The sequence below is a fragment of the Pyrus communis genome, chromosome 8, assembly GCF_963583255.1.
Source record: "Pyrus communis chromosome 8, drPyrComm1.1, whole genome shotgun sequence".
NCBI lineage: Eukaryota > Viridiplantae > Streptophyta > Magnoliopsida > Rosales > Rosaceae > Pyrus > Pyrus communis.
This window is the reverse complement of record NC_084810.1, coordinates 11003063-11016979: the sequence shown is the minus strand read 5'-3', so window position 1 is coordinate 11016979 and position 13917 is coordinate 11003063. Positions and strand designations below refer to the sequence as shown.

General features: G+C 35.1%; 3 protein-coding genes across 3 annotated transcripts; 2 read left to right on the top strand and 1 right to left on the bottom strand.

The window, feature by feature from the left end:
• Positions 1-973: 973 nt before the first annotated feature.
• Positions 974-2203, bottom strand: LOC137741507 (uncharacterized). Its single transcript, XM_068481213.1, has 2 exons — positions 1840-2203; positions 974-1293 (listed from the first exon to the last, which is right to left on the bottom strand). Exons 1-2 carry the CDS (start codon positions 2150-2152, stop codon positions 1082-1084), a joined length of 525 nt encoding a protein of 174 aa, XP_068337314.1. The 5' UTR covers positions 2153-2203; the 3' UTR covers positions 974-1081.
• A 4572-nt stretch (positions 2204-6775) lies between these two features.
• LOC137742943 (uncharacterized) lies at positions 6776-7398 on the top strand. The gene is made up of 3 exons (XM_068482878.1): positions 6776-6963; positions 7009-7030; positions 7117-7398. Exons 1-3 carry the CDS (start codon positions 6776-6778, stop codon positions 7396-7398), a joined length of 492 nt encoding a protein of 163 aa, XP_068338979.1.
• Positions 7399-8054: 656 nt separating this feature from the next.
• LOC137741787 (translocation protein sec62-like) lies at positions 8055-13794 on the top strand. Its single transcript, XM_068481505.1, has 5 exons — positions 8055-8212; positions 9987-10301; positions 10929-11130; positions 12680-12908; positions 13253-13794. Exons 1-5 carry the CDS (start codon positions 8114-8116, stop codon positions 13533-13535), a joined length of 1128 nt encoding a protein of 375 aa, XP_068337606.1. The 5' UTR covers positions 8055-8113; the 3' UTR covers positions 13536-13794.
• The last annotated feature ends 123 nt before the right edge of the window (positions 13795-13917 follow it).

Genomic DNA, 13917 nt, shown 5'->3' with positions numbered 1-13917 from the left:
ATACATCATTCTAGAGTTCATCACTAGTAAGACATACTTATACTCTGGCCCACTACTTGAGTCTTATATTGCTTACTAACTTGACTGTCGAAGAGCTTTTGACTAACACTCCCGGTCTTTGGCTTGCTCATGTTTGTTTTCTCTTTTAAAGGTTGCTTGGATTTGTGCATCTCCACCTCTTATGATGGTGCACAAATTTAGTTCCTACCCTTTTGCTTTGTTGTACCGTTTTTGTTAATACAACGTTTCTCGAAAAACTTTTGATCAGAAAATTCTTTTTCCTTCAAGCATGATTGATGAATAAATTGAATATCAAATCATGCTTAACATACATATCATACATGCTATTTTATACAGACATAAAAATAACTTGGATTGCAAGTAAAACTAAAGAAACTGGATTGAAGTCGTGGTATATCAGTAAACAATCAATATGACATTCAATAACGTACGTCAATAACAGCAGCATATATGTTATAACGAAGAAAATTGAATTATGATATCACAATCGATCATTCACCATAGCATTCGGAAACAATTTATAACAATATTAATCTGATATTACACATAAATTGATGAACAGAAGCAGCATAAAATAAGATCAAGATAATTTAGCTTTGCATGCATGTATTCACATAACTGGAAGAGTTGACGCGTATGAGAAACATGCAGATTTTAATCGTGGTATCCTTTACAGGTCTTGATCACACAAAACTATGCTATGATACCAACTGTCAACTTTATCAGTTCATGTAATTACACATAAGCTTTACATACCTGGAGAGGACGACATTGTAAATTTCTTGATGATCAAACATGAGGACGAAATAGATTGAAGCACGTCTAAAAATCAGTATCAACATAGTACTCACAATATATGTAGAATTGTAGAGCATGTTTTAGTGCCATGGTCATTGAATAAGTAATTATTACTATTAACATTATTACAAGCACAAACTAATTCTTACCCCCTTCTATTTGTGAACATATTCTCATACAAATTCAAACCAGAACCAGTTTATAAGCTTAGCTGAAAGATGATTGAGCGCTTCCGTCTTGAACATAAATTTCTGGTGGCGGCTCAAAACTGGTCCTTTAGGATTTCTCTTTGAACAACTGTGGATGGAGCTGCCTCTAGTCCATCTATGGATGGTTTTATAACAGTGTAAAATAACACATTATAGAAAACGGTAAAAGCAAAGACTACAGCAGCCGTGATTGCAAAAAACGACCCTGAAAATTCCTCAACATGTTCATCTTTTGTTCGGTCTCTTGAAAAAGTCACATCCGGTGCTGCAACCAGTGAAAATAATTTCTAGTCAATGACCATGCCATGCCGTAACATCCACATTCCATCATTTTGTTTCATTTCTATTTCCTAATATAACTGCCTATGAAATTGAAAATGCTACTTCAGACATAATTGCTTCACATAATAGCAAGATCATATGAAATACCGTAGCTTTGCAGTTTCGATAAAGTAAAACTCCCTTAAAATTGTAATCTCACAATGCGGTTAGGACAACTTAATGCAAAACATAAGATTGGTGGAAGTAAATCATGGTCTTTCTTTTTTTGGTTGATGGAAAAATTCACTAAAAACGCAGTGGCAAAAGCCAAACTGAAACAAACAAGGGAGACAGAGAAATTGTTATCGGTACACAGCGGGAACATGAGTCCTACAGAACACGATAACAATCACTATCACTACCTTGGCCATCAAGGCGTCCAAAAAACTGGACACCAAATCATGGTCTAGAACAGAAAAAGTAAACACACACCATTTGCAGCCGTACTGTTTGTGATTGTCACGAAGAGAGAGAGAGAGAGAGAGAGTACCCTTTTCCTTTTGAGGGCGGAATTTAGTTTGGGAGCTGGATTGAAGTTGCTGGTCAAGATTTTTAAGGGCTTCTCTGGCCTTATCTGGGTCTACCTCAAACTGCTGTGACTCGTTCTCTACTGCATAAACAATACAGGAAGATGATGAAGAAGAAGAATTACGATATGGGTTTGTGTTCTTCTTCCTGCAAACGCCGTCGCCAGAATCTAGCAATTCAGAAATGCGTGTTTTAAGCTTATAACTTGTGAGAGAAAATGGTTGCAGCGATAATGGTGGTTTATTGTGAAGTGAAGGAGAATACAGAGGAAGCATTGATTTGAAGAAGATAAATGAAACCACAGCCACACTTCACAACTCGGTATGAGGTTTTATCGTTAACGGTACGTTTGGCTCGGATGTATCACTTAAGTTATTTATCCAACAGGATCATCTACGGATCCCTTTGGTAAGAATCCTGAAAATTCATGAATCGTGTCCGTTTATCATACATTATGTTATCAGTTTTTGTCAAGTATTGTTTGTGGTTAATTTTAAATAAAAATATTTAAAATAATTTTTTATCGCACAATATACGATGAATGAATAAGATTGACAGATCTCCGGAATCCTCACAAAAAGAATCCGATGAGGATCCCGAATAACATCAACTAACTGACACGACCCGGTTCCTGCTATATATATGGTCCAAACTAAACCGAGCATAAAAAATCAAGTTGACCAAAATCAGTTGAACTCGAACCGAACTGTGTACACCGTCCTCTTTTCGGTTTTGGAACTTAGAAATCGATACGGGCCAAACTAGAACAAACCACTCCAACCTCTTGATGTTAACGATAGCCTCCATGGACATTGGGTAGTAAAGATTTTTAAATAATGGGTCTTAATATCAACCAAAAAAAAAAAAAAATTATGGGGCCATTTCGTCAATCACCTAGCTAGTAGACACCTGTCAATTCCTGTCAACATAAGTCGAAAGTCTATGCCAACATATGTTGGCAGCTGCTATTATTTGTAAAGGCATGTGGATGGTGGGTGTAAGATACTATGGAGTAATTGAAGATTGCTAAGGATTTTCAACTAAAGTATTTCATTGAGCACATGATGCATAAAATAGAGTAGCACATAAAAAGAGAGAAAAGGAAAACAAATATGATAGAAGAAAATAGAAGTAGCAGAATGAGGTTTAACTTGATTTGCCCTAGTTGTTTATAGGGATCACATACAATAAACAAACATATATACATGGAGTTTTTGAAGTTGTTGGGGTCAATGACAACTAATGGCCCTAAAAAAGAGTGAAATGTACACTACGGTGAAAATTTAGAGACTGATTTTCTACATTTTACTCCAAAGAGTAAATTTTAAAATTAGTCCTTGTGGAACCTAGCTATATATATGTATGCCCATGTAAGTAAGTTGACGAAAGATAACCAATGCTCCACATTTTGTAATTCAAGGATCATAATTAACGAATTGTTAATTCAATGACAATTTCTGGACTAGGTTGAAAGTTCAATGATCATTTTTACATATTTTATGGAAATTCAAATTTCAAATGATATTTTCATACTTGTTTCATTGTTTTGAAAAATAATGAACATGTTAATTTTTTTTGGGTTTTAGAAATAAAAAAATGTGGTATCTTTTGATTTGACCAAATTAAAATGTGAGTCTATAGTGTACTCACTAGTGAGTATCCAAGTATCGTCCAAGAATAATATGTCTACAACTAGTCATAATACGTACTAATTAGTTAAAATAAGTGCAAACATACTTTATCCTTTTTGGTTAACAAATAGGATTCTTTTAGTATATTTAGTAGTATAGAGCGTAGATTTTCGTACAAAAAATATGGTAAGGCATCAATCCAAATTTTCCATGAAATGAGGTCCAATGTTCGATTCACGCCATTGGGTACACATTGCTTACCATGAACTAATTCTTGGATACACGTTTGCATCGAACCAAGAATTTGCAGTTAGGATTTCAATCAACACATATTGTACTAGTATGGGAGATCGTACGTCAATACTATCATGGATCTGGGTTTAATGTCAATGTCATGCAAAATAAAATCAGCACAAAAATTGGATTTGAATAATATGAAGCGAAGCAAGAGAGTCTCAGGCAAAAGATTGTTGATACATTGTAGGGTTTCATTCATTGTGATCTGCAAATCCACGAACTAATATGCGAAAAACAGTAAAAGGAAAAGAAAATCCTGCAAGTAATTATTTCACAGCATTTTCGAGATTAGTGAGAGGAATTAGAGAGGGGTTTTGCCAAGCATGTTGGCGTTTCCTCTCCAGGCATTATGACAGCAACACTTGGCTCTGCAGAGTCTTCTCCTGCTCTTTCTCTTGCATCACTACTGCTTCGTGAGTTGGACCAAGTTTTCTGACAGGCGCAGGTTAAAATCAGCAGTGCTAACCCAACAAATCCCATGATCAGGGCAGCACCGACGCTCGCCATGGCCTGTCCGAAGTGACCGTTCGACGTGGTCGCGGGGTAAAATGTTGCAGGCAATATGGCTCTATCACGCTCTCTATCTAGCTTATTTGATCGGATGAGAACAAATGGATTAAGTTTGATTATTCATCTATAAAGTTACAAATATGTACTTGGTTTAAGTTGAACGAAGAGTGGTTGGATTATTAGTGCTATTGCTAGCAAGGTTTCTACTTTCATATATTAGCCAAAATGTATGAATATGCATCAGTTAGCTAGGAATATAGTGTCACCATGTGTTAGGTTAGTGCTATTAGACTACTGCTGTATTTGGAAGCTTTAACTCAAGCACGTAAATGAGAAAATAGCTAAGAGTTAATTTGTCATTAATTATGCAGGAAAAATATCCAAATCTATTTACATTTATTTTCATTAGGGTTGATGGAAAAAAGATAGATACAACTGGCAGATACAAAGATGATAAAGCTACGGCTGTAAGACATTCTGAAATCACAATAACAAGACTTTGAATTATAGATTTAATAAAAGTTGACTTTGGAGTAATTATAATTTTAAATTAAAATTTGATATTTGTAGTTCTTTTATATTAATGAGATTTTAAATAAAATTCATTGTGAGATTGAAAATATTAAAAAAATAAACTATACTTATATAAAAAAAAAGTATAATTTATCTTATTGACATAATTTTTCATTAAGATAAATTATATTTAAATAAAACCTATGATTTGTCAATACTTATATTAATGACATTTTACTTATAAAAAATTGGCAATTTTTATACGGTACATTTTACATACAAAAATTTGGTACATTTTATACAAAAAAAGGTGGTACGTTTTATTTTATATAAAAAATAATGGGAACATTTTATACTAAAAAAAGGGGTAAATTTTAGATTTAAAAAATAAATAGGTCTTACATTAAAAGATGGGTATATTTTACATAAAAAATCGTACTTACAAAAAAAAATTGGTACATTTTACACATAACAACGTGGTACATTTTTAAAGACAAATGTACCCATTATTAATAAATTATTAGTGCAAATAAAAGGTCAAAAAAATGAGTACGAATAAAAGTTTGAAAAATATGGACCAAAAAAAACAAATAGATGTGTACAAACTAAACTTTGGTACAATTAAAAAAATGGGTTGCAAATTAAAATGGGTACAAACTAAAAATATATATATATATATATGATACAAATATATATATATATATATATATATATATACATATGTATATATATCAAATGTAACGTTTCTAACACTAAACGAATATATTTAGGAATAAAATTTAATTATCTTGACATGTAAAATATTTTATTTATTGAAATAACTATTGACGTTTATTAAAACTAAGGGACCTTGATAAAAAATTGAAAAGGAATAAGGTTTCAGCAAGTCTAGGCACCATTTCTTAATTTTTCAAACTCCTAAGCATTAATCAGGTTGGTGACCAGCCGCCTAGCGCCTAGTCAGGGCCTAGGCGGCGCTAGCGGAGATTTTTAGAACAGTAAAAAGAATAAAAGAAATCACATAAATGTCCAAAAAGTCGTAAAAAAAAAAAGAAAAAAAGAATATAAATAAAAAAAGGCACAAGACAAGAAGAGAAAAATTGTAACACCCCACATCGCTCAGGGGAGTAGATCATGTAAGCCTTATGGGAGCTCACTAGCTTCAGGTTCCGTAGGAACTCCGAAGTTAAGCGAGTTTGTGCGAGAGCAATTCCATGATGGCTGACCTACTGGAAAGTTCTCGTGTGAGTTCCTAGAAACAAAATTGTGAGGGCGTGGTCGGGGCCCAAAGTAGACAATATTGTGCTACGGTGGAGTTAAGCCCGGAATGTTGTGGGGGCCCGGGCCGGGATGTGACAATTTGGTATCAGAGCTAATCCTTGGCCGGATGTGTGCCGATGAGGACGTCGGGCCCCTAAGGGGGATGAATTGTAACATCCCACATCGCCCAGGGGAGTAGATCCACTCCTGTAAGCCTTATATGTATATTCTCATCTTTACCAAGTACGAGGCTTTTTGGAAGCTCACTGGCTTTGGATTCCGTAGGAACTCCGAAGTTAAGTGAGTTTGCGCGAGAGCAATCTCATGATGGGTGACCCACTGTGAAGTTCTCATGTGAGTTCATAGAAACAAAATTGTGAGGGCTTGGTCGGGGTCCAAAACGGATAATATTGTGCTACGATGGAGTCGAGCACAGGATGTGGTGGGGGCCCAGGCTGGGATGTGGCAAAAATAAAGAAAGAAAATGTAAAGGGAAATTTATTTAAACCCATGTAACATATTTCTACACCCAACTTACTCTTTACACTCATTTGATTTTTAACTAAACTATTAATATCTCTTTAAACCCTAATTTACTACCTAATATACCCCCATAAACCCAATTCAATATGTCAATTTATTTGTACACCCATTTGATTTTTAACTCTGTCTTTACGCCGTCTGGAAATGGACACTGAGAATTGGAGTGTGAATTTAGCCATGGCTAACAACAAGACTGACACTTCTATAGATGTTGACAAAAAACATGTATCACCGTCTCTCTCTATGTGGTCTCTGTTTCATGAGCATGTGTCTGCTACCATACCTTTTCATAGGAATCTTTCTATAGGGTTCATGGAGAGCATGGAGCACTAGTAATCAAATTGGGTTTGTTTGAAAACATTACCGTTTGGTGATAGCTTGTGTATAGCGGCGAGGAAGGTAGAGATAATAACTGTTGTAAAGCTGCTTGAGACAGGTGCGACAATCAGTGGAAGATACCTACATGGGTGGACTGCTCTCCATAGAGCCTGTTTCAAAGGGAAGATAGAAAGTCATTCGAATGCTACTTGAAAAGGGATGTGGATATGGATGCTAAAGATGAGGATGGACACACCACGTTGCATTGTGCAGCGGAGTCGGGACATGCTGATGTGATTGAGACATTGGTAAATAAAGGAGCTGATGCTGAAGCTCGAAATAACAAAGATGTGACTGCACTGCAGATTGCTGAGTCTTTGCACTATGTTGGGATTACTAGGATACTTATTCATAGAGGTGCAACAAAAGACAATAATAATATGACATAGAAGAAAAATAAAAATAAAATATAAAAACAGAAGAAGCAAACAGAATCCAAGGTCCTTGCAATATTTGCAAGTCTTTTGTGTTTTTTGGGGTGCAGATGAATAGTGGGAGAGCGATTGCAGCAATTTGCTGTTGCAGAAAGATAAATAAACTATGCGAGATTGATTGAAAAAAAAAAATTAAAACTAAAATACTCATTTTCTAAACTTTAAAAAATTGAAATCAAACGAACAAAAAAATTTATAAATTGAGTCATACCTTAGTTGGAGGATTCAAAATCATCATCCATAACTTGTCTCTCTATGAGAGCTATTAGAATTTTAGCCGGAATAAACGTAAGATAAACAAAGAGTGATCGTAAAGTTTAATAATAGTGTTTGAGTTTATTGATAAATTTGAATTTTATTATTAATTTCATTTTGTATTTAATAGTAATTATGCAATATGGTAAAATAAACAATTAACATTTAAAATTTAAATTGAATGCAAAAAAAGGTGACATGGATTTAAATAAAAATTCTCAAATGTAAAATGTAACATTTTCTTTCTTTTGTTTGGCCATAAATTAAATATTTGTCTTCGAACCAACGCAACCGAAAGTAATTTTCTTTCTTTAATATGTGAAGTAATTTTCTTTTTATTTTTCTTTTTTATTTTTCCTCAATACATTTCAAAACAAAAAAGAGAGAATCAGAAACACAGAAAGGTATTGGAGAAATGAAGAAAGCAGGAGGGGCAGAGAAGAAAAGGGTGCGAAGGTCATCGGGCGCTATTCAAAACGGCGGCAGAGATTCCAGCTCCGATACCCCTCCTAGGGTTTGTTCTTTCTCTGATCCCTGATCTAGGGTTTCTCATATATGAAATTGGGCATTTCAATTTTGATTTTTGTGTATTTCTAGGAAATGAAAATTTGAAATTGCCAATTTGATTTGTAATACCCGCAGTTATGTAGTGTGAAAAGCACTGCTGTTTTTTATTTATTTATAATTAATTTTTATTGCTCTGTTGGGTTGCTGAAATGGGTAGGAGAGGGAAGGAACTAGTTGAAAGTTTCAATACAATGTGTTTAGTTATTTAGAAAATGAGGAATTATAAATAAGGATTATAAGGGCATAAGTTGGGATAATGAATGATTTATCCATTTGAAGAAAATCGTCACTGGTGCGGGTTTTGCTTTAATAATATTGAATTTCCTTCAGGGTTGCAAGGATATGCCATGGAAAGCTGGATCATTTTGTTGTTTATGGTAGAGCTTTCGAAATGGGAGCAATTCGGTATTTCTGCTTTTTCTTTTTGGGCATCTTTAGTGTGCTGGAGTGGTGGGGTTTTTGTTACTAGCAACCTTGTTTAGCCTAAAAAATAGACAGAAAATCTTTGGACCAAAAGTAAGCAGAATGCGGTAAAGCAAATGAGGCCGCTGCAAATGGATAAGAAGATGTTCAATGATCACATCATTTTTCTGGCATGATCAAATTAGAATTGTTTTACCTATGTTGTGTGTGCAATGGAATGAAATTGCAGATGGGGTACTAATTCCAGGACTGCTGTAAAGGATAGATGAAGAAAAACAAAATCTTGAAAGTAAAACAATTTGAAATAGTTTTTGGTTTTTAGTTTTCTTTTTGTGTAACCTTCCTTGTACATTTCTTCTACATCTCGCCCACCATCCTTCCTCCACTCTTCTTCGTCTCTCACCATATACTTTCCCCATATTTTAAGCATGAAAAAGCAAACAATGAGAACCAAAACATAATGGTTATCAAACGGGCTGTAAGCAATTCACAGTGAACCTCCATTTTCAATTAATATCTTGTGATTCTATCCTTGTTTTTCTATCCAAACTGAAATTTTGATATGTGAACTTTGAGTTCTATCATTGAATTGCATTGTAAGTGGAGGATAACAAATTTTTTTTGACATTAGGATTCCTTGTATTATTTTTTTTCCAGATGCTGTAAATACTGGACTGATAAAATTGAATTCCTTCAATGATAACTTTTTGTTTCTATTATGTTCTGTTATGTTCCTTTGGCTGAACATGCAAAATATTGTACATAGATTCGCAGATAACGAAAGTTTAGACAATATATTGATATTTACTCTTTAAGGAAAAAAAAAAAATATAGTACCACGTGATGCATAATGTGTCATTGATGCTGTTATGCATATTGTAAGTTTTCTTGCATGAATCTAGTCTTCTGGATGGCATACAAAATTCAGTTTATGAGGTCACAGAGCCTCATATCAATTCCAGAACAAATGTTGTTGCTCAGATAGTGAGATTTTGGAATATTCTGCATTGTAGAATTAAATGGTGTTACTTATATATCTACTAAAAATGCATTTTAATTTGTTAGTGTGCATGAGTGCTTATAATGCCTCCTCTCCAACACTTATTATCTCAACCTTAGATAGTTATTAATTAGTGGTGGAAAAGTTATTGTTTTCTTTTGGATATAGATTCTCGGCATGATGCTTATCTTTGCCCAATTATGTTTTGGATTTCAAGGCAAGATAGTATTGGCCAACTGGTTTCCATAGCCTGCTGATATTTGCCTTGGTTGCTGATTACCACATGATTTTATTTCAGAAACAAGCTACCCAGAAAGATGTGTTCCAGTTGTTTGCTGAGAAGGTGAGAGACAATAAGGATTTGGTGTCTAGGTGGGCTGTTCTACAGGAGACACGCGTGGAATATTTCAGGGGAAAGGATTTTGTAAGCTTTTTGAGAAATCATCCTGAGGTCAAAGATATTCTAGAATCAGATAGAAATCTAGAAGCTGAAGATATTGCCGATGCTTTACTGAGAAAGAATCTTCTAGTACGCTGTGATCGTGTGGTGAAAACTCTTCGTCCTGGGAAGAGAAAGTTGTCTACATGGCCTGCACATTTGGAGATCTTTCCAGTAAGCTAACCTCTTAATTGTTTTTGAACAAGTAGCTTGCTGCCCTTGCAATTAGCATGCTCTGCCTACTAGTTTTTCTTTTCATTTTAGTATAATACTTTAGATTAAGGAATATATTCTTGGGGACCAGTTAAAGTGACTAAATCTGTCCTTGCTGTTTCAGAATCTCTTCATTGTGTATGTGCTCATACTCTTTATGTCTATGTGCTAAATCTGGCCTTTCGGTCTCGGTCTCCGTTTTTGACTTTTTCAGTCAACTTGGTTTTTTTTTTTTTTTTTATTCGGTTGTTTCTTCATCAGTTTGGTCTGGTTCCTCGGTTTTATGCCCACCCCTATTCATACTATGCTATTTATGCTTACTTTGTACTTGTGGACATTTGGTGACATTGTTGTACCCTTTTTACTTTCTCCTTAGATTGCTATGTTTTGATTTTATATTTGTAAAAGTTTGAAACTATGGAGGAAGTGGGTGAAGTTACTTGATGGTACCATCCATAGTGTGTTGAACTTCCCCTTTTTAGCAGGTTTACTAATATTTCAATCCTGTCTTTCTGTGAGCTGTCCTCTCTTTATTTATTTTCTAAGCACCACGCATCACCTTTGGTAATTTTTTTACTTCATTTGCAGGACCAAGTATTTTCTGAGAATGACGCCTTCTTTGCATGGACTTTTGTTAAACGGAGGCCTCTCTGGCAGACACTGCTCTCATTTTTCTGGCCAGTGGTTACATTGGCAATTTGCTTGTTTCCTGTATATCCCCATCGGTGCAAGCTACTAATACTCTACTCATGTCTCGGTGTCCTCCTACTTTTTCTTTCTCTACTAGTTTGTAAGTTCTCAACTTCTGGTCATTTGTTTCTAGCATTTCTTTACATTTGCTTAACTCTGATTGGTTTATGGTGATGTGGATACAAGAGTGGAAGATTAGGTTCATACCCTTCTCCCCTATTTAAAATGTCACTATTTTATTACACTTATTGGTGTGCAGGACATAGCAACAATTCTGCAGATTAGTCATGTAGTGGACATCAATATGCATTGCAATTGATATTTGTTGGATAATGCTTCACTTATTTTCAGACGTCAGGCTTTATTAGAGTCAGTGACATGCTTGTACATGCGTATATGTTTAATTCAATACCTAGATTTAGTTAGGTTATATACTTTCTGGCTTAGTACTATTATATCAACGCCATCCATTCCTTATTTTTGTGAGAAATGACTACGCATCATTTGAAGTGTGTGCCTTTCCACCAAGGTATATTTTAGGTAGTAGATTGTCCTAGGTCGGCAATATCAATGGGGCACATGGAAAGCACTGTTGGTTTGATGACATGACCAGAGACAGAGCAAGTTATTTAAAGGCCCGCCTATTAGCCCAAGTCCCGCAGAGTGCATTAAGATGAGATATTCACCCAAAAAAAAACAAAAAAAAGAAAAAAAAAATCCTAAATAGGACATGCCACCTTTGCATTAAGCACTATGCTGCTTGTTGTCCTTATCAGCTCTTGTTAAGTGTCCTTTGCCTATTATGTGGATTGCATTATTGTACGAGTGACTATCTTCTATCTTTGACCAGCATATGTGAAAGAAAGTCGATGCTACTTTTCAACGACGGTGGAAACTTGTTGGTTGTCGACAAGTTGTAGAGTTACCAGTTTTTTTTTTTTTTTTTTGTTAACTAGTTACTAGTTTTTTTGTAAAGCTTTTAGGATTCCTCCACACATTTTTGCCATTTTCACCGTTGCTAAATATTTGTGACTAATTCTTCTCAGAAAAAAATATTTGTGACTAATTTGCTTATGCCTTTTGCCTCTCTTAATGTCTTATTAACTCTTCTTCTTCAAGAATTCTGCATCTTACAATTCTTAATACAAAAGCCATCACACTTGACATATCATGTAAATCAACAGGTTCTTTTGTTTGTTTTTAATCGCTAAAGTCAATCTCACTATACCTATCATATGGAATTGGGATAGGGTGGGGATATATAGGTTCCAGGTTTATACTAGGTCTATATGTAGTTTTCTGTAAAAATATACATACGATCATAGCTATAAGGTTGTATCACAGCTGCCACCTTCACAGTTTTTATTATCAGGATTTTCCATCATCTTGGCCTAAAGGTCATTAAATATATGTTTGAATAGGGTATCATTTTTCAAGTATTCATTATATTTGCATCAAGAAACCTAAATTTGTATCTAGATTTGTTTATTTGACTACAAGCTTCAGCTTAGCTATGTCTGTGATCTGTTAATTTCTCGATTTTGCATTAAAGAGTGTTAATAATGCAAATGATCGTTCCAGTAATGATTTGTTCCCTGTAATATCGAACATGAACATTTAATTTTGTATTGTGATTTCTTAACTTCCAGTGAGAGGTACAATATTTGGAGTGCTATATATTGTTCTGGGAAAGCGAGTTTGGTTTTTCCCAAACATTCTCGCCGAGGAAGCTACTTTGAGAGAACTATTCCGTTTCTGGCCCAAGAAGGATGAAGAGGAGCGACCAAAGTGGACAACAAGGGTTTTCTATGCAGCAGTTGCAGTTCTGGTCATATTGCTGCTGAGGCACCATGCTCCTGATGAAGCTGCTAGAGCCAGGTGAGTTCTAAACCTACCAAATATACCGTAATGGCACTTGAGAGCATGAGTATGATCCTTGCTATGTACTGAGTTTCAAGTCGCATTGTTCTGTGGACGACGACAAATTGTGGCTAAACATGACAAAATTTTAAAAGTTTCAGATCCACAAAATTAAGAGTTCTAAACCTACCAACAAATTGCATCAAGAAACACAAATTGTGGCTAAACATGACAAAATCTTTTGTTAGGGCCCGTTAATATGCAATCATAGAGCATACTACTCTGCCTGCTAATGTGCTGAATCGGTTTTCTGCTTCTTGGTGTTGCCAATCATACTAATGATTGACTCCTTATTGTTGCAGGTACCAGAAACGTGTATCTAACATTATCGACGATGTTCTGGAGTGGTCTCCAAGATTGGCGCTTTCTGGGATGATGGAGAATATGCAAACTGTGGTTAACTCGACGGAGCCAAGTAATGCAACTGAGGAAGAGGTGACGCCGCCCGACACCATGGATGCAGAAACTTTCACGGTGCAGTACGATGCAGAAGTTAGTGAAAATCTAGAGAACAGCGACGAAAACCTAGACAGTAGAGAAGAAAACCTAGACAAGAGTGATGAACAGAAACATGATGACATATAACGTATGCGATACCGGAAAGAAGACATCGCTTCTCTTTGGCCTTTACCTTTAAATTTGAGTGTAAAACCATGTATCAGACAATAAAGCAGGTAGTTACATTTTTTTTGTGGGATTTATAAAGGTGTTTTGTAAGGTTTGGTAGTTGGTTCCTACATGACCACTTGGATCGTAATTATCGGGTGATTAACTCGTGCAATACACAATTACTGCCCAGTATCAAAGAAAAATATAGGATTTTTAGGTTGTCAGAATATTATTTATAACTCGACCGTTTAGCCTTTAGTTTTTATTTTTTCCTTTTTTGTGCTACAAATAGACAGATGCATTGAGCAAAAGGAAGCGTAAAGAAGTAATGGAAGAGGGAAAACTACAAGGGATTAAG

What these genes read in the sequence shown, in the direction of transcription:
- LOC137741507 (XM_068481213.1), bottom strand. Translation starts at nt 2,152, where the DNA reads ATGCTTCCTCTGTATTCTCCTTCACTTCACAATAAACCACCATTATCG. An exon ending in CCGCCCTCAAAAGGAAAAGG is followed by an intron (nt 1,294 to 1,839) that starts GTACTCTCTCTC and finishes CACTGGTTGCAG; the next exon opens with CACCGGATGTGACTTTTTCA.
- LOC137742943 (XM_068482878.1), top strand. Translation starts at nt 6,776, where the DNA reads ATGGACACTGAGAATTGGAGTGTGAATTTAGCCATGGCTAACAACAAG. An exon ending in ATGGAGAGCATGGAGCACTA is followed by an intron (nt 6,964 to 7,008) that starts GTAATCAAATTG and finishes GTTTGGTGATAG; the next exon opens with CTTGTGTATAGCGGCGAGGA. An exon ending in TGTGTATAGCGGCGAGGAAG is followed by an intron (nt 7,031 to 7,116) that starts GTAGAGATAATA and finishes TGCTCTCCATAG; the next exon opens with AGCCTGTTTCAAAGGGAAGA.
- LOC137741787 (XM_068481505.1), top strand. Translation starts at nt 8,114, where the DNA reads ATGAAGAAAGCAGGAGGGGCAGAGAAGAAAAGGGTGCGAAGGTCATCG. An exon ending in GCTCCGATACCCCTCCTAGG is followed by an intron (nt 8,213 to 9,986) that starts GTTTGTTCTTTC and finishes ATTTTATTTCAG; the next exon opens with AAACAAGCTACCCAGAAAGA. An exon ending in GATGAAGCTGCTAGAGCCAG is followed by an intron (nt 12,909 to 13,252) that starts GTGAGTTCTAAA and finishes TTATTGTTGCAG; the next exon opens with GTACCAGAAACGTGTATCTA.